Source organism: Ascaphus truei, chromosome 5 (assembly GCF_040206685.1).
Source record: "Ascaphus truei isolate aAscTru1 chromosome 5, aAscTru1.hap1, whole genome shotgun sequence".
Taxonomy (NCBI): domain Eukaryota; kingdom Metazoa; phylum Chordata; class Amphibia; order Anura; family Ascaphidae; genus Ascaphus; species Ascaphus truei.
Window position 1 is genome coordinate 245,688,923 of NC_134487.1, and position 19,342 is coordinate 245,708,264.

General features: G+C 40.8%; 1 protein-coding gene across 8 annotated transcripts in view; it reads right to left on the bottom strand.

Annotated features, from left to right (window-relative positions):
* Positions 1 to 19,342, bottom strand: part of TENM2 (teneurin transmembrane protein 2) — a 2,373,952-nt gene that overhangs the window by 231,134 nt on the left and 2,123,476 nt on the right. For all 8 annotated transcript variants that reach the window (XM_075601896.1, XM_075601894.1, XM_075601892.1 and 5 more), the window contains 2 exons: positions 17,144 to 17,339; positions 8,351 to 8,452 (listed from right to left, as the gene is read on the bottom strand). In XM_075601896.1, the coding sequence (XP_075458011.1) occupies positions 8,351 to 8,452; positions 17,144 to 17,339 (298 nt within the window). The remainder of the gene's footprint in view (positions 1 to 8,350; positions 8,453 to 17,143; positions 17,340 to 19,342) is intronic.

Genomic DNA, 19,342 nt, shown 5'->3' on the forward strand with positions numbered 1-19,342 from the left:
ACTCATTTCTTCAGCCATCTTAAAGACTTTGTTGTATGTGTTGGCCTATAGCTGGAGTGATTCCTCCATTTTGTTCTCTAATTCAGCCATGTGCTGAGTCAGGGAGCCAATCTCTTTTTTTAATTCTTTCACAGCTGTCTGTAGGTCCGACTGAAAGGAGTTTTGCATCTTTTGGAACAATGTTTCTATAAACTCCCGTGTTACACCCGGACTCTCCTCTCTCTCCAACTCAGAATCGGATGCCGCATGTGGCACGCCTTCTTCCAAGTCACCATTGTCTGGGTTCACATCAGGCTGGGTTCTTCTAAAAAAAAGTGATCTCTTGGGCTGTCGGTTTTTTAGACTTTGGTGGCCTCCTGGATCATTCTCACACCTCTAGGAACCTTGTTTGGGTGAGTTTGATAGGGTTTTTGAGTTGTTTTATTTAGTTAAGCTATGAAGCTCCCTCACCATACCTCCATGCCTGATGACGTCACGTGCACGCCCCAAAATAGCTGTTTTATTAACAGTTGTGTACTTCATTAATTCAATGTGGATCATATGATTTAAAATTAGATATAACAATAAAAAAACTGAATAAAAATTGAGCTGTATATTTTTCTCTCTCAAATATTTATGGCGCGATTGGACTTATGAAAGCCAATATAATAAATGTTATTGATGGGTACTATTGTAATTACAATGTATAAATACTGTAATTGGTAATTGGGCACATGTTTGATTACACACACACACACACACACACACACACACACACACACACACACACACACACACACACACACACACACACTAGACCAAGAGTCACTAAGAGGCAATGCATCACAAACTGCGTCATTCTACTACATAAGTCTCTTTGCCAAGTTTCTACTGTCCAATTGATGGGTTTAGACAACCATTTGAACAGGTATAACATGTATAAAAAGAAAGTTAATTTGGGGCAATATGATTAATGCAAGTTATGGATTTTTATACGCTAAAATTCCAATCTGGATTTATGAAATGGCAGTAGGTCATAACATCAGAGCCTTACTGCATAATACGAACCGGCAGCTCTTACGGGGTGGTTTGATGACGTTTGTGCATTGAAGTGGAAGAAATAATTTCTTTTAAATCAATCTGTCCTGGCATCATATGGAGCCGCTCATTCCCACCTCAGACCATTGATGTGCTAGTACATAAGCAAGCACAACAAATGTGATTACAGTATCTCTCTTATCTGTTGGTTCAATGGAAATGTATTGCAATACAAGATGCAAGCATTGTCAGTGCAATACATACAGTATCTTCCTTATAGTTTCACAACATCTGCTGAGAGCTGGCAATCTATATGATGTGATAGGACAACAACAAGCACACACCATGCTTCACAGCTATTCCAGTGAGTTGCCTTATGCTGCATTTTGTTTGCAGACGTGAACTTTAGTCAATCTGGTGGTTTGTACAAATTGTCCAGTTTTACTTGGCCATAATGCATCAGTTGAGGGTATGTGCACTAGATTAAGTAACCCTGAGTCTTTTTATCAGGGAAATTATTTAATATTTAGCTCTTAAGGTGCCGATTGCGGCAGCACCTTCCACTTTCGTTCTGATTGTGTTGACCACTCCAGAATGCGATCTCCCCCCCTAAAATAAATGGCAATAATCATGCGACGTTACCTGGGCGTCATTAGGGCGCCCGAAGGGTTAACTGAATAATGTAAGCAAATTATTGCATGATGTACAAACCACACTACTTTTCCTTCCAAATCTCTCTAGCTAGAGCTTTTCTCTCCAAAAGAATTTGATAGACACAGGAATACTCAATATCAAGTACAATCAGCTATGAAGGGTGGGCACCTTCACTGGTGTTTTTGTTTTTGGCTCTAAAAAATATATATCTATTGGTCCTGTTTGTTGTGGTTTTGCTGTGAGGGTGGAGTGGAAGATGTGAGTGGGTGAAATTGGGGAGAAAGAGAGTGGATAACAATGGGGAGAGAGTGAGTGGACTAGGTGGGTGATAGTTGGAGACATGCAGAAGAAAGTGAGTGATGGGGGGTAAAGAGACAGGGTGATATGGGCAGGAGAGAGTGAGTTACATGGGGGGAGAGATTGTCATAGGGAAGGGGAAGAGTGACACAGTGGGGAATCAGATTTTTTTTGGTTTAATTAAAATTGATCTTCCTACTAGGAGTCCCCTAGTTCAGGAGATACAGCCATCTGATGTCCCAACACTCTTTGTGAAATCAAAATGGTCACCAGCAACGCCATTACTATTGAGCCAGTGAATAAAAGGAATTACCCCTTAACCTGCTACATTCCTTCATTCATTGGTTGTCATTGCAACTGCCAATATTTGCTTACAACAATATTGAGTTGTGAGAGGACCATATCTCCTGGACTGGAGGCTCCTGGTGGTAAGATCAAGTCATTTTTAGTCAGAGATTGAAATGTGCTAGTATACTGTACTGTGAGTAGATATTATAACTACTGTTTTTCTTTTATCTACGCACCTATTGTATAGTTTCACTGACTTTGTAAAATAAAATGGATTTATTTGAAAACTGACTCTCTCCCTTTCTGTTTGCATACATCTTTATGCACTTTTTTTCCAAACTGTTCAATAGAGTTAGATTATTTTTAAAACAGGCATTGTACCAGCACTTTTTAATCCGCTTTATTACCATTACTTTTTTTTCAGCTGCTTTGCCAACTACTTTATTAGTAAAGGTGAACTTTCTGTCTTTACTCAACCTCAAATACTATCTCATTTTACTAGTATATTACTCCTATCAGTTTTAGTAGACACGAAAAAAAATAATAATGCAGCTTTAAAAGAAATGAATTCCCCCTCAGTGCAATGATAATCATAATATGAAAATATCTTCTGCAGTTATTGGAAAATATTAATCCTAAGAAAATGGTACAGTAAGAAATCTATTTTATTTGTACAGTAAACCACGAATCCACAGTTTAAAATAGTCTGGTAGACAACACAAATAGGGGAAAGATATATATATATATACACACACACACACACACAAAACACAAAATGTTCAGGGCACTCAAATGGACAAAAATAGGACAAATCACATCTTATAAATCAGGGTGCTTGCAGTGCAGCCAGGATCACCATACAGCAACAAAAATAGATAGAACAAAAATCCAAAGAATCCGCAGCACTCACTAGACAGTTTAAATTGTAAAAAAGGGTTTAATTCATCTCACAAGCATCCAGCTAGATAATGGACCGGGAGGTCCGAAACATCGCTCCCTTCTTTCTTGTATTTACCCCTGATGCTTGTGAGATGAATGAAACCCTATTTTACTATTTAAACTGACTAAGGAGTGCTGCAGATTCTTTGGATTTTTGTTCTATATAAATATAGATATACTATTGCCTCCTATTCAACGTACAAGCAACTGAAAGACTGTAATCTACAGCAGCGGTGCGCAAAGTGGGGGGCGCGAAATTCGATGCAGGGGGGCGCAGGATTTACAGAGGCCCCGCACGCTTCCAAAGGCATTTAAATTAGTGCCGGGGGAGCTGCAGGGCCTCTGTAAACCTTACTTACCTTGTTTCTGGTGCTCCTGGTGACGCATCGCCATGGCAACGCAGCGTCAAATTACTCCACGGGTTATGTGACGTCACGTTGCCATGACAATGTGACATCATGATGCCAGGACGTCTGAATCAAGGTAAGAGGGGAGGGGGCGAGGAGAGGGGGAAAGCCAGCAGAGGGGCGCAGGGGAAAAAGATTGCGCTCCCCTGACCTACAGTACTGTGGTTGGTGATAGAGCCACAACGCACAGAAGAACAATGCAAAATGGTGTTGCTTGATTCTACAGCAGTAAACAAGTTAAGCCTTAAACTTTCTTGCAGTATCATGCATCAAACTGTGATTAATAGCAAAGCAAAGAAGCTAATGGTTCTGCACTGCCAGCTCACTTTATATAAATTACACTCCACTCTTAAAGCACCTTTGCTGTTTCAAATGTTCAAAAATATCTATTTTCTAGAATGTAACAAAGGAAAATGATTTTCACCCCTGAAAACATGGACTTTTCAGGACCAATGATGTATGTTCTTTGTAACAGTAAATTAGGTAATTAGGGGGTTATCTCCCTTTGCCTGTAAATCCATTATTTTATTTATTTTAAGTTTGTCGAAGCACATTTCTTTTGTTTCTTCTATTTTTTTAGTGAATATTTGTTTTTGCCTAGTCCCATTTCTGCAGAATAAAAAAATATATATATGAAGGAACATGTGTTTTGTAACAAATCTGCAAAATGTCAAACTTGCGAAGAAACGCATTTTTCGCAGTGAATTTGAACTTTGGTGAAAAGCTTGCCCAACCTTACGCCTATCTATACTTGTCTGTTAACACAGAGATTAAACATGATGTTAGTTAAGTCAAACCAAAAGGTGACTTTACTCCCATACAAAACCCTGGAGAGGTTTGCGTAACCGAGGGAGACATGAGTTAAAGGAGCTCTGTGGATTTAGTCCTAAGCAGGGGCGTAGCTATAGCCCAGACAGACCGAAGGCCCGTGCTCTTGGGGGGCCTGCTCTCCCCCTCTGTTGGTGGCCAGGCCCCCTGCCCACACATTAATTCCCTGCAGTGGGCAGGAAGTACAGAGGGGGGGGGGGGCTGGGTCAGGGCTCTGAAATGCAATAGGGAGGACAGAGGGGAAATTCCTTCCTCTGCAGAGCCTCCATAGGTGGGCAGGGCCTACGTCACGGACGTGGGGAGAGAAAGGGGGACAGAGAGAGAGAGAGGCATAGAGAGAGAGGGGCAGAGACAGAAGGCAGAAAGAGAGAGGGGCAGAGAGGCAGAGAGGGGGGAAGAGAGAGAGGGGCAGAGAGACAGAGAGCAGGCAGAGAGACAGAGAGCAAGCAGAGAGGCAAAGAGAGAGGGGCAGAGAGAGAGGGGCAGAGAGAGAGAGGCAGGGGCAGAGAGGCAGGGTGGGAGGGGCAGAGAGAGTGAGAGAGGGGGGCAGAGAGAGAGAGCAGAGACATGAGGGAGCCCTGAAATATTTTTTGCCCAGGGCCCCACACATGTATAGCTACACCACTGGTCCTAAGAGCTTTCATTTTGATCCTCTATCATTGGATGAGGGCATACAATGAGATGCTACAAGCAGTCCTGCTGACAGCTTTCCCGGGGCCCAGGGCTAGAGTTTCCACTCGGACCCCCCTATCTGTGGCCCTGTAAATTCCCTTCTCTCTTTCTCTCACACTACCCATTCTCTCTCTTTCCCCTTTCTCCCTCACTCCTGATCTATATCTCTCACTACTCCTCTCTATCTCTCCTTTCCCTCTCACTCCCTCTCTCTCACTTAGATTTTGCGAAGGCTTTTGATACAGTGCCACACGACAGGTTAATGTACAAAGTAAAGGTAATTGGTCTCAGTAAAAATATTTGCATCTGGATTGAAAACTGGTTGAAGGATAGATAGTTGTCATAAATGTAATCTTTTTCCGTTTGGGCTAAAGTTGCAAATGGAGTACCTCAAGGATCGGTACTGGTACTGGGAACAATATCGCCATCTTTGCAGATGACATTAAATTGTATAAGGTAGTAGAATCAGAGCAGGATGTAATTTCTTTCCAGGAGGACCTTGGGTACACTGGAAACTTTGAGAGGTAAATGGCAGATGAGGTTTAATGCCGATAAATAAGAATAAGCAGGCGATTTACAAATTAAATGGGGCAAAATTAGGTAAATCCTTGATGGAGAAGGATTTAGGAGTGCTTGTAGACAGCAGGCTTAGCAATACTACCCAATGTCAGGCAGTAGTTCCAAAGGCAAATAATATCTTATCTTGCATTAAACAGAGGAATGGATAGAAGGGAAGTAAGCATATTGATGCCACTGTATAAACCATTAGTAAGACCACACCTTGAATATGAAGTACAGTTTTGGGAACCACTACCCCTCTCTTTTTCTTCCCACCTGTATTTCTCCCCCCATTCATTCTCTCCCTTTCTCTCACTCACCCTCCGTGTTTCTCCCTCTGCTCTCTCACTCCCCTCCTTTCTCACTCCCCCTGTAGTTCTCACCCCACTGCTCTTTATATTTCTACCCACACTCACTCTCCCCCATTCTCTCTCTCACTACCCCCTCTCTCTCTCTCTCTCTCTCTCACTCCCCCTTCCCCCATGTATTTCTCGCCCCTCTTATTCTCCTCCTATGAATTCTCCCACTCCCCCCTCTCTGAGAATCTTACTTGGGAGGGGGGTGGGGATTCAGGGGGGATCTAGGGTCCCGCATCCAGATGCGGAAGTTGCGGGCTGATCTTCCACCATCGGCCAACAAGATGTACCCGAGAGGGGGGGGAGGAGGATTGGCTAGAGAGGGCCATGCAGCTGATGAGAGCTGGGGCCCCATTAGCTACCAGGTCCTGGACGCTTTTCCTGGCTCTCTCCCACTGTCGACTGCCCTGGTTACAAGCACCACCCGATGCATGCATCCCAGACAGATTCACGCTCATGGTCAATACTAAAATGTCACGTTTTAAGATTCATACCACTCACTGGTATATCTACGCTCAAAAGTACATACTTTCAATACATTACATCAAGTAAACATAGCATTACAGGTTTCATTCAAATGTAATAAGGATCTAAAAAGAATCTGTGAACATGACTTGTGTGAAGAGAATATACTGGTACCAGTTTGAGACGAGTAGTTTTTGTGAGGTCGGTAACTCATACTGCTTGAAAAGCCACTGGGGTGATTTATCACGGTGTAAACAGCAATAAAGTATTATTGATCATATGTCGTGTCTATTTATATAACACATATGCTGCATACTTATGGGACCTAAACATGCACTGTAAATTAGTGATTTTATTACTATATGTTCTCAATAATAATTACATCCTATATTATAGCTTCAAAAGTATTTCTGGCTCTCGGTTATTTAAGTCGAAGGAAACAGGAGACTAGTGACAGGCACATTATTGTTATTAGATTATTACTGCTATCATAGTAACAATCATTTCTATTAACCAAAAAAGTAAAAGGAAGGGAAAGAAATGTGATTTCCTTACGAACAAATTGAATAGGAAGCTTATTCAATATGAAGTGAATCAGTTTTTCCATGGCAGGGAACCCTGCGAAATTCATTAAAATAAATTGACAAATACGTTAGATTTTTTGCACGGTTTTCACTAAAATGTCAATTTTATTGGTATTGCTCAAAATATTGCCAATTGCGCCACTTCTCTCCAGAATTTGGGGGGAAATTATAGGAAATTGCACTGTATAAAGATTTAAGTGATTTTACGCATATACTTTTATGCTTGTAGAAATTTTTTTGCTTGTCATTTTATATGTGTAAGACCCCCTGCAAATTTTATCCGATTTGCGAACTTCGGCAAAACTTCTACTCGTTGAGGTTTCCCCACAATGAAAAACTTCTTCACTGCATATTAAATAAGGTCTTAAGATCCTTATTCTTTATATGCCGTAGTGTGGGCCATTGTTGGAACAAATCCCCAATTACTCAATGTGAATCTTCAGCCGAAAAGGGCCCAAATGGCCTTTTCACATGATGTAGAATTTATCCCCACGTCTATAGCCCCTATTTAATGCAGTGCTTGAGAAGTGACCAAATAATAAAATTCCCTAAATTGTACAAACATGTAACATAAAACAGCGCCACTCAAATCACTGAGACCGAAATATTCTATAGAACAGCGGTGCTCAACTCCAGTCCTCAAGCCCACCCCCCCCCAACTGGTTGAATTATCAGGATATCCCTACTTCGGTATAAGTAGTTCAATCAGTCCCTGCTTCAGCACAGATGGCTCAATCAATACCTGCTTCAGCACAGGTGGCTCAATCAGAAGCTCAGTCTTTGACTGAGCCTCTGATTGAGCTGCCTGTGCTGAAGCAGGGATATCATGAAAACCTGCCTGTTGGTAGGGGAGGGGCTTGAGGGGGGGACAAGGTTGGCGTGCACTCGCAACGACGCGTCCCCCTCCCGCCCACATTCCCCTCAGGTGCCCATGCGGGCGGGGAGACAGGCAGGCGGGGAGATTGGCGGGCGATAGGGAGGGGGGCCGCCCACCAGATACCACTCATCCCACCCCTGCAAAGCCGGACACCCTGCTTCCCTCTCCGCATGCGCACCGGGATCTCCTATTCTTTTGCACATGCGCCAAGCCCAAGGTCCCGATTGCGCCGCCGCAGAACCCCACTGCCTTCGGCGCCACAATACCCAGCAGGCACACTTCGCCAGTGGGCATAATCCAGTCGCCCGTGTCGACTGGATTTGATGAGCACTGTATATATATAACATAAATATTTTTTTGTTTTGTTTTTTTTCTTAACTATTCACGTTTGAAACAATATAAAAATACCTTTTGCGCAATCTGCTCCATGGAATCCCGGGAAACAATGACAGACCCCAGACACACATTCACCATTACCATGGCAGTTACGAGGACAATCCTGAACCGAGTCTGAAATAAAAATATAACCAATGTTATGGTAACAGCTTTATAGTACCAGGCATTGGAAGGTATACATAACTGATTGAGTTCAATAAACCAAGAAACCATTGTATTATATTACATATAATGGTATAGTGCAGGGGTTTGCAACGTTTTTTCTCCCAATGGCCCTCTAATCAGTTGCTGAGACAGCCGCACAGCAGTACAGTCAGTCACAGAAGACACATGATGGAGACAGATGGAAAGTAACTGGAGACAGAAGGGGCAGAGACAGACCAAGAGCCACAGAAGACAGAAGGGACAGAGACAGTAACAGGAGTACAGAAGAAATACCCACCCACACACAACAGGACAGAATACACATACACACACAATAGGACAGAACAAATACAGACAGACACACACACACACACACACACACACACATGAATACAACATGACAGAACAAATACACGCAGGATGGACAAAGACACACAGTCTCATCTCTCTCCTGCCCATGCTGCATCCTCCTCTGCTTGTCCACAACAGCAGGCTCCTGATACTACTTCCTGGTTGACTGCATTAACCAGCAGCAGCCAATCATGATGGAGGAAACTTACCAGCCCCATAGCAACTGCCCTGATATCTCCATACTCTGGGAGAGCAGAGAAATCCTTTTGATCCATTCATAGAACACCAGGGTGCAGCAGGACCCCGGTTGGGAAACACTGGTATAGTGAATTTAGTGAGTGCTCATTTGTATGTCATTACCCAGAATCCCTGGCTGCAGTGGAAACACTGTTTGCAATAATGGGGAAAGACAGTGTTGCAGACCTGTGTTAGACATGCAAATGTACCAACAAGTGGTATTTTTATTTGTGATATAATAGTACACAAACAACATTACCAAAAAAAAAAAAAAGGAACTGGTCAACTCGTGAAATCTAATCCAAAAAAGATTTGGGATTAAAGTATTGGAGATTTCTTAAAGTTCCACTGACGTAATGTAGGAAACATTTCCATTTCAAAACAGACAGCAGAAAAATTATATATTTGTTTAAGTTGAAAATCAGGGAGTTTACCTCAGAAATAGAGAGAATCTGTTCAGCATGATTAACCACTTCATCAGTTGCTGCCAAATCAAATGTTTTTTTACTATATAGTATTCTTGAATTTGGACTGTGTAACCTTTGTGATGAGTGCTATACAGTCATATATACTGGATACTTAATTTTAATCTAATGAACATATTTCTGTCAATAGAGCAATTTAGTTCTTACGTGCACCTTTTGGCAGAAGAAGCTATACTCAGTTGCAAGTGTTCATAATTGCTATATATAGCAGCCAGTACTGTATACATTTTTCAGATGTGGTAGGGATCCTGAACTGGAAATTCACCTATAAGCAAATTGGTATGTTTTGTCCTTCAACTTGCATGTCAACATTTGAGTCTCCCTGAGATTTGTCTCTAATGTCCCTCACTGAACTATGGGTCATATTTGCTAAGCAGTTCTAAGATGCAAATCACAATGTAGTCTGTTCACTTGAATAGCACGGATGGATGTCAATTTGTATCAAAATAGACAACCTGCTTACCCAGGTCTGATTACCTCTTTAGATTTCTCCTTTACCTTTTAGTAAAATTAATATTGAATTTGGAAAAATATAGAAAAATAGTACCACGAATGTACTAATTCATAGGCAGTGTGGCCTTTGAAACCCTTGTGTGTTCTATTTTTTCTGTACAGCACATCAAAATACCACCTGTGAGAACATTTACATGTCTCAGACAAGTCTGAAACCCTGCCTTTCCCCATTATCTTTTAGCATAACATGTTTCCACGGCAGACAGGGATTCTGGGTAATGACATGCAAATGAGCACTCACAGTGTGTCACTTTCTGTAGAGATGCAATGGAGTAGTGCAAAACAAGGAGGAGCTTTACCTTCACACAGCCCATGGAATGTGTAATTCTAATGGCCATGTTTAACTTCAAATCCATAATTCTTCCAGGTAACTTAAATTGTACAGATGCATCCACCAAGATTCAACCACATCTCACATAAAAAACGCAAAATGCCACAATACCTCGCGAGGTGGACTGCAGCAGACTAATGGCCCAGCAGATTAACACAGCAGGGGTCCCTGCCTACCGGGTTCTAAATGTCTGTTAGAGATGCGCAATAAGAGATAGACTGAATCAGTCACTCTACCTATGCGCCTCTAACAGGTGATCTAACAGGTGATCGCAGGGTTTTTATTTAATTTTAATATTGCTGTATTGTAGCAGGGGGTCTCCGGAGCTGAACCGCATTGATTTCAGGTCCGGGACCCCCTGTTTACCGAGTTACAGGCCCCATTATGGGGTGCCGGTATCCCGGCGGCCATGTTTAAATTCTCCCACGTCACAGCCCACGTGATCGTGGGATTTAAACAAACCAGAGGGATACCGGCACCTGTAACTCGGAAGCAGGGGGTCCCAGAGCTTAAACTAAGTCTCACTTGCTTGTTATAAGTATATACAAGTATATATATATTGTATTGTATTGTATTTTATGTCTTTATTTATATAGCGCCATTAATTCCCAAAGAGCTTCACAGTAGTAATACATGTATATATATACTCCCCCCCTTATTTATCGTGATTGCACACTGTTTAAATGACCCAATAGTTTTCTGTTGATGCTAAATTAATTAAATGTCGATGCTGTATTGGAACTTAAAAAATCAACTCTAATCATTCTCGTCTGATACATTTGGATGTATTGCAGCACTTAAATACAATACATATAACATTTTATACATACTATCTCCTAATGATTTTATATGATGTTTTCTGTTTGTCATTAGAGCAATTGAAAGATTTCTACCTATTTAGTCAACTTGCTCAGGGCCGGGAATTGCAATTATAGCTCTGACTAGACTCAAGCCAGTTCATTAGTACACCCACTATTGGCTCACAGCATAGGTCAAACAACTGAGGACCATTCTGATCACACTTTTTAGGTAAATGTACAGTAGAGCTGGGCATCTCCTTTTTTACTATAGAGGTGTGTGTACAGACAATGATTGTCAGTGTTCAGCTCTATATTATCCTATATTGAGACTCTGCGATCTCAATACATTAGAGATGTCTCTGAAATTACAAGAGAGATAGACACAGTACTGATTCATAAACTCCCCTCAAGTTTCTAGTTATGTTTTCATTTAATTTCCATTATTATTGGCATATAAATAAAAGTGATGTTTTAACAATAGATATTATTTCTTGCTAAGTTCTAAGGGTTTGTTAAGAGTGCAGCATAAAAAGGAATTCATTCTCATCTATTTTGATTTATTATGCATTTATCCTTTCCTTCTCTTGTACCACCCTGTTTATCTCATCTTTTCTTTATACATTGTAGAGCAAGATTTATATTAGACATTAGACCTATTGCACCTACATATGATGAAACAAGTCTTAAAGAGGCAATCCAAGCAGCACTTAAAAAAAACAAAAAAATTGTTTTAATATGAGCAGCCTTTGATTACCTTTATTGAAAATGAATTACCTAAGCTGCTGATCGATAAATTCTCCCGTGATCAATCAGCAATTATTCTGCTTTCAGGGTGAACTAAATGGCTAACTTTCAGTTTCAATCAATCCTTCAGTCAGTGTAACTCAGCAGCTACAATGTATCCGTATATTACTAAGGTAACACCTATTGTTACAGTTTGCAGCTCAAACTGTTGGGAATATTGGCAACAAATTATCACAAACAGGAAAGTGTTGCAAATATCATACTCTGCTGGGGAGGTGGTAAAAACTGCTTTAGAAATCAAAGGATGCTTGGTATATTAAAACTCATTAAAAATGGCATTAGGAGTTAAATTAAAAATAAATTAAAAATGTAGTAAGTATTATTTAATACTACACGTCGGATATTGAATGAATACTGCTGAGCACCAGTAAATATAGTCGACTCTTCAAGCTTGTTCTAGCAAATGCAAACATCACACATTACTTTGTGCAGTTGTGCAGATTAAGATTAAAAATGGTATCCTAAATTGTAAAACAAGCATACAATATAACCAAGGGTCAGTTTATATGATTTAGTTCCTTCACTTTAATGGAAATCAAAAGTATGCTTTTAAATGGGATGCTCGTGCTACTCTTTAGCAGTCCAGCAAGAGAAAGTTAGAGAAACTTGATGTGTATACCCATGTGCGGTGTAACTTTTGAGTGGAATAGTACTTTTTCCTATGAGCTGTGTTTTAAATTGTAAAGGTGAAGCTCTCCTGAGCATATATTAATCTTCAAAAACTAGTGTGAGTGAATTAATTAATTTAAGCAACAGAGAATATGGCTAGTGAGTAATTGGAAATGCTTCAAGTGTTTGTCTTATAATTATGCTTGTACTATCCAACTCTTATATTAGGGACAGCTCAAACTCCTTTTGTTGAAATAGCCTTGAATATCAATCCATCTAAAAGAAACTTGACATTAAAAATGAAGGGAAAGTACTATTGTAGTGGGATTGCCTTAATAAATTACCTGAAAAAATAGAGATCTGTGTGCTTTGTGTGCTTTGTGTGCTCTAATTGACAGTACATGAAGATCATCCATAAACTATACAGGCCAGTTTATAATGGTAGCCTTCACCTGGTTGCAAAACTGTCTTGCACTCTCTGGCAAATTCCTGCACTTTCATTAAATTATTTTATTCTACAGTGCAATAAATTGCTTCTGTTAATATTAAACAAGTCCATATTGTCCACATTGTATTAGGAGTGTTTAATACAAACATACAGTAAATGTTGACATCCTCCAGAAAACCTGAGTTTTTGCTCTAGCTTACTGGCATAATTTGATTCTTTGGTATTAAAATATCATTGGCAAGGCTAGCAAAACTGTATTTCCTTAGCTAAGGACACCCTCTCTTTCATTAAACTCACTGAGTAGTTGTAGTTGAGTTGAGTTGCCATTGAGTTCAACAAAACACTAGTTGTGTGGGTAGAAACTGAAGGTGCCTAAACAGCCTCCACCCTCAAAATATATTTCTGTAACAAAGCCTCATAGACATGTCTCTCGTTTCATTGTGTCATATACTCTGCATTTAAAATGGAAATTAGAGAAGTTATATGCACCCCTGTTAAAGCAGCAAAACATGCAGCAATGCAAACATTTAAAAAAAAACATTGTATTACAGAATTGAACCAGAATTCTGCATTCATTTCAGCTCTGGGAACCCCTGCTTCCAGAGACACTTACCTATGTGAGGGTGTGTGTATCTGCAGCCAGGGAACCTGTGTGCCTAACAAAATGCTGGTGTTTAAATGTCTCACGTCTCGTGGGCCAATAGGAAACCGTGAAGTCATCCCTTGCGGCTTCCTATTGGCCTTGCATCATCGGGACATTTACATTTCACAGAGATACTGGCACCCATTTTAAGGTAAGTATCTCTGGAAGCGGAGAGCCCACAGAGGAAATGAACACTGTTCCAATCCAGAAATCCCCTGCTTCAATTCTGTAATGAAAAAAAAAATTGTGCAGTGCTACATGTTTTGCTACTTTAAACTTGCCAAAAAACATGAATGAAAAGTGATTAATCTTATAGGTACAAGCAGCAAACATCAAAAGAAGGCTTTTAGCAACACAGATTCTGGCCATGATACAAAAGTCATGTTAATGGTGAAGAAAAGAATGACATAACTTGTTTTCAAAAAATGCCATACTATTTGCTACGGGTGAATTTCATCGAACCATGCTTTCCGCTTCTTTGCTTGAAAGCACAAGAAGGTAGTTTTTCTATATCCAAGGGTGTATTTAGTGTGATCTTAGGTTGACATGTGTCTGCTGTTCCTTCTCTTATTGCTGATCACAGAGTGCAGAGGCTTTCAGCTTTTTTCATTGCTCTTGATAGCAAAAAGTTCTGATAATAGGCATATGTGCAAGAGTCTCTGAACTGAATGAAATGCCGTTCCTTATCCCTTGATATCTGTCCAATTACTGTCATTGCCTTACCTAGATGTCTACCTGGCTATTAGACCTATTACCTCTGACTCTTCAATTGCAGTCAGCCCAAAATGCATTTTGAGACAAGCAGCTGGTCACGTTTCCAGCATCTAACTTCTGTAAATATATACATGCAGAAATAGCCGCAACCACAGGCATCTTCACCTCTATGGTACACTAGGACAGATATTTCCTAATATCTGGTTCCTGTTTATCTGTTGTTGTACCTGATTTATGGACAATTTCCGCTTGCTGGTCTGAGACACTGATAACATTTCGAGGCGGTTTATTGAGGGAAGTACTTCAGGTTGTTTAGAACCTATAGATGTGGTTTTCCCCCCGAAAAGTTGCCCCCCTTTCCCCTATTTTTGTAAGTTGTCTTCCTCCCCTTCCTCTTTTCTTCTCCCCTGTTTTTTGTGGCTGTTCATTTGTTCTTTTTAGTAGTGTGTCTTTTTTACCTCCATTACACAGTACTGTGGAGCTCACAGATCAGTATCATCTGACGTTATTAGTATTTTTTATCTCTGATTATAAACCTCCATAGCTTATACTGTAGTGGTGGTGTCTGCTTATGTTCACCTTTCACTGTGTTTGTGTATACACTATGAGTTAATACACCATGTTTTGCTTTATTCCACCTTTGTTCTTGTGTAGTATTTTCCTATATGAGTGTGGGCCACCAATTTGGTTATTTATATGTAATTTTAGGGATTTAGGGGTCTCTCTGGTTGCCCTGCTCCGAACTCTATAATATTTATTGCCACGTTCACGGATTGGAGTGCTGATTCTAATTTTGTTGTTTAAATAAAGAACTGTGTTTACATGACTGCAAAGAGTAATTTAAAGTACAGATGGTGTCTTTCATTATTGTGTCACATTACTTTGGGATGGTTGATAGCCCCATACAAGCCTGGGAGTTTCTGCAATACATTACAAAGCAACACATTGTAAACTCCTATCCAATGAATGGTATCAAATGAAAGACTCACTCTGTATTCAATCCGGCACATCAACATTTCAACATTGTGGACTTAATTAGGATTTTAAGACATCAAGGGGCCAAATAACATCCCTTCTTTGGGAACACTTTGGGGTTTGATAATCGACCATTTAGAAAACAGGCAGCATGGTGTACAGAAACGAATAACAAATCAGCCAACACTGTTACTAAAGTTGCTTTCGGATTGGCAAAGGTTTGACATATTGAGTAATGAAAAACGTTACCGGTTTCTGTCTCTACCTATGTCTGCAGTTCTGTGTGTAAAGCATTGCAATAAACAAACATTGCTAATTTCCCAGTGCACTTACTGCAAAGGTTTCCCACTAAACATTCATTTTCAACCAGATTAGAAGTTTGGCCTGTTCCATTAAAAACATGTTAAATATAGGGTACTTTAATATGACAAAGAGGTGTATGCCAAATCTGCATAAACTCAAGTTAAACCTCTCTTGTGAAGTGGGTTGTAGATGGTTTATAAAAGAAAAGCAATAAGGTAGAGTGTGTTTGCCTTTGCAAATTAGCAAAACTGAAGCCTGGGGTTTGTTGACTTTGAATTATTGCCACTTACCAGGCATTGCAAAGCAGACGTATGTATAATAATTACTGAATTGACTGTCATTCAGAGAATCAACCTCAGGCATTTAGTCTCTAAGGTTCACAAGTAGAGATACTATATGTGGCACATAGAAACAGATGATGATCAGGTGCAGGGAGGGGAGAATATTCCACAATACAATACATTTGGACACATCTGTCCCATAATATTTTCTATGGCTACTGTATATGTACACCCCAAAACGTATTAGTAATCTTTGTGATTTAAATATCTGTGGGCACCAGAAAAATAAGTAAGAGTTGCACCAAGAAAATAAGAAGAGCAGATTAAGTTTTGCAATACAAGACCATTTGTGGATATAAGAAGAATGTTGTATTTGAAAGAAGACATCATGGCCCATATTCTTAGTGCTACTATCCCATAAAACCTTTTCCAGCACCGGAAGGCAATTTGTGATCCATTCACTATAAGGTGTCTTGTGGAATAGCACCACTTATTATACATGGGTCTATGTGGGCCAATACTTCTGAAATCTGTTGTGTGTCCTGAATTCTAATATACACTTATAGACTCAACTCACAAAAGCAATAAAGACAGCAGTGTTAGTGACCCCATGTGTCAGTGATACAAAAATGACATGGTTAAACATTTGTTTCATTTTTCACCTACTGAAAGATAACAAACTTTAGGACCTTTAATCAGGCTGCGACAAGGGTTGATGATGGCTGACTGATGTCTTCCAATATGTACGTATCACAGAACATATTAAAATGCTGATAATATTACGTGAGACCCTCTATTATGCCATAAAAATTCTTCATTAGCTGTCTGATCCTGGCTGGGGAAACTTTAGGATCTTATTTACTAAGCAGTGCAATGCCATGAGACACCTTCTGGCATATTTGAGTAATAGGCTGTAATATCTTCCAGCGCCAGAAGATGTCCTATGGATTAGCACACCTGAGTAAATATTTGCCTTAATCCCCAATCATTTGATTGGAGCTGTCAAGGGGAAGACAGCTTCACATTATGTTTAATGGGAGCCTTTGTAATGAAAGAGGGCTTCCAAAAAGTGAATTAATATCCAGAGAAGCATGAACAAAACAGTCAAACTGATTCAGCAGGATTATGATACAATTTGAATTGATGTAAATATATAGAAACGCATACCTAAAACAACTGTATTAAAAGATACAATTTCCTTGTCTTTGCCATCATTGTAAAATGCCATGTGCCAAAAACCCACATCCAAGTACTGGACAAACACAGCTTCATTCTGAACCAAAGTCTGGATACTCCGACGTTCCCGTGGGGATTCAACAACGCTCCACTTTTCCTTGCCATCCAGACGTTCCATGAAGTCATACTGAAATTAAGAACAAACAATGTCACTCCTTATCTTAATATGAGGCAATATACCGTACATTCAATGGACAACAAAAATCAATGAATAGTTCATATTTTGTTCAGGATGTCAGTTTTCAAATTCATTTCTATCCTCAGCATTCCCTAAAATAGAGCAGTACAGCTCTCCTCAATGGGTCAAAATAAATTAGAGAAACGCAAAGCTCAGTGTACAAAATCAGAACCAGAATCTTACATTCCAAAACCGAAACCCTTAAAATTACCTAAATCATAACAACCCACCTCCCCCCCCCCCCGATATTATTTAGAACCAAAACCAATATCAGGGCAATTGACCCTCCTTTTAAAAGCATGTTTTATGCTTTTTATGCTATTTTTGCATTTTGCATTTGTTTATTTTGAGACTTTTCCATAATTCGAAAAAAATCTTTAATAAAAAACACAGCATTATTTTAGAACCGAAACCAAGAGAGAGAGAGGAATATACACAGCACTCACCTAAAGATATTCAAAATACAGTACAATTCATTTATTTGTACCATCTGGCAACAGACATAGAAAAAATGGGCGACGTTGCAAACCAAAACAGTCATTTGTCAAGCTCCTTGGGAGCCCCCATGGGAAGCTAAGTATTTTTTTTCATTTATTTGAGTGCACTAGGCATTATTGTGTGTATATATGTGTAGCCGAGCCCCCTTACCTCCGTGCTGGGTAGGGTAAGGGGCGGAACGGCTGGGCGCCGATCAGAGATCAGAGTGGGGCTCTTTCTTGTCCCCTGTGCGCTGCGGCTGCTGCAGGGAGAGTTAGAGGGGCGACCGTGTTGCCGGGAGCTCCTCGTTGGGACGGCAGTAAGGGCGCCACCATCTAGGAAGTGCTGCACATGCACAGAAGCCACTTGCGCATGCTCAGAAACTGGCGAGGTCGCGGTGGCCATTTTAGTGCTTGACGCATGCGCAGAAGAGAGCAAGTAGCGGTGGCCATTTCAGAAACACTCTGCAGGGGAACTACATGCCCCAGCATGCTTTGGGAGAGGCCTGCATGTGACGGACAGCAGCCAATCAGGCTGAAGAGGCAGGAGTAGTGCCAATTAGATACTTTTGGCCCACTTGAAGAAGACCACGCCAGTTGGAGCCAGGACACAGAAGGGGAAGGTAGGGTCTAGGTGTCAATGACTCCCAGACTAGGCCCAGATTGCCCCCAGGTCCCAGATAGGCCCCATCACACAATATTGCTTGTTGTTGCTTCAGGGAAGGCACTTAGATAGGGACGCTTCCCCATTTACTACAAAGTGTCAGGGACACAGTGAAGACGCCGCGCGGTTGCTTGCGGCCTGTGGTCTGGGACCAGAGCACCTACGTTAATAGACTCTCAAAGGTGAGACCGGCATGCGGGAGTTCACCCCACGCAGAGGCGGATGACTTTGCGTATGATGACGTCGCTGGGTCAGCAGATCCCTGTTTCATATTCGGCAGTACCTGGGTGCCGGAGCACCTAGGCAGGTACCACACCAAGTGCACCAACGACTCACAGAATAGCACTATTCCATACACTTTTGGGTGGTCCCTGACATTGGGGGAAAAGGACATCAGGGATATTGGTGCCACGCACCCTATGCACTTTGGGGACACGCAATTGGTGTATTGGGTTTGTGTGTGTGTGCTGTATACTGTGGGGTGCAGATTCTGTATTGTTGTTCAGTAAAACCCGTTATTATATACTGTGTGTGTATTTACTATTTGGTTCCTGTGAGGGGCTTATCCCATTACACTGGGATCCCTCGCAGCTGGAGGTGCTGCACCGAGGCGGAGGCTCAGACCTTCTGGTAGCCAAACAGGTTAACAGCAGTACTGGTGGTTCCTGTAGTACGGGGGAAAAGGGCTACATATATATATTGAACGGCACATATACACACACACACACAAATACATACACATGTATTTCTTCCCCATACTGTAGTTTGCATTTCTGCTTTTTTAAATTTATCTTTTTACATTATTTATTGAA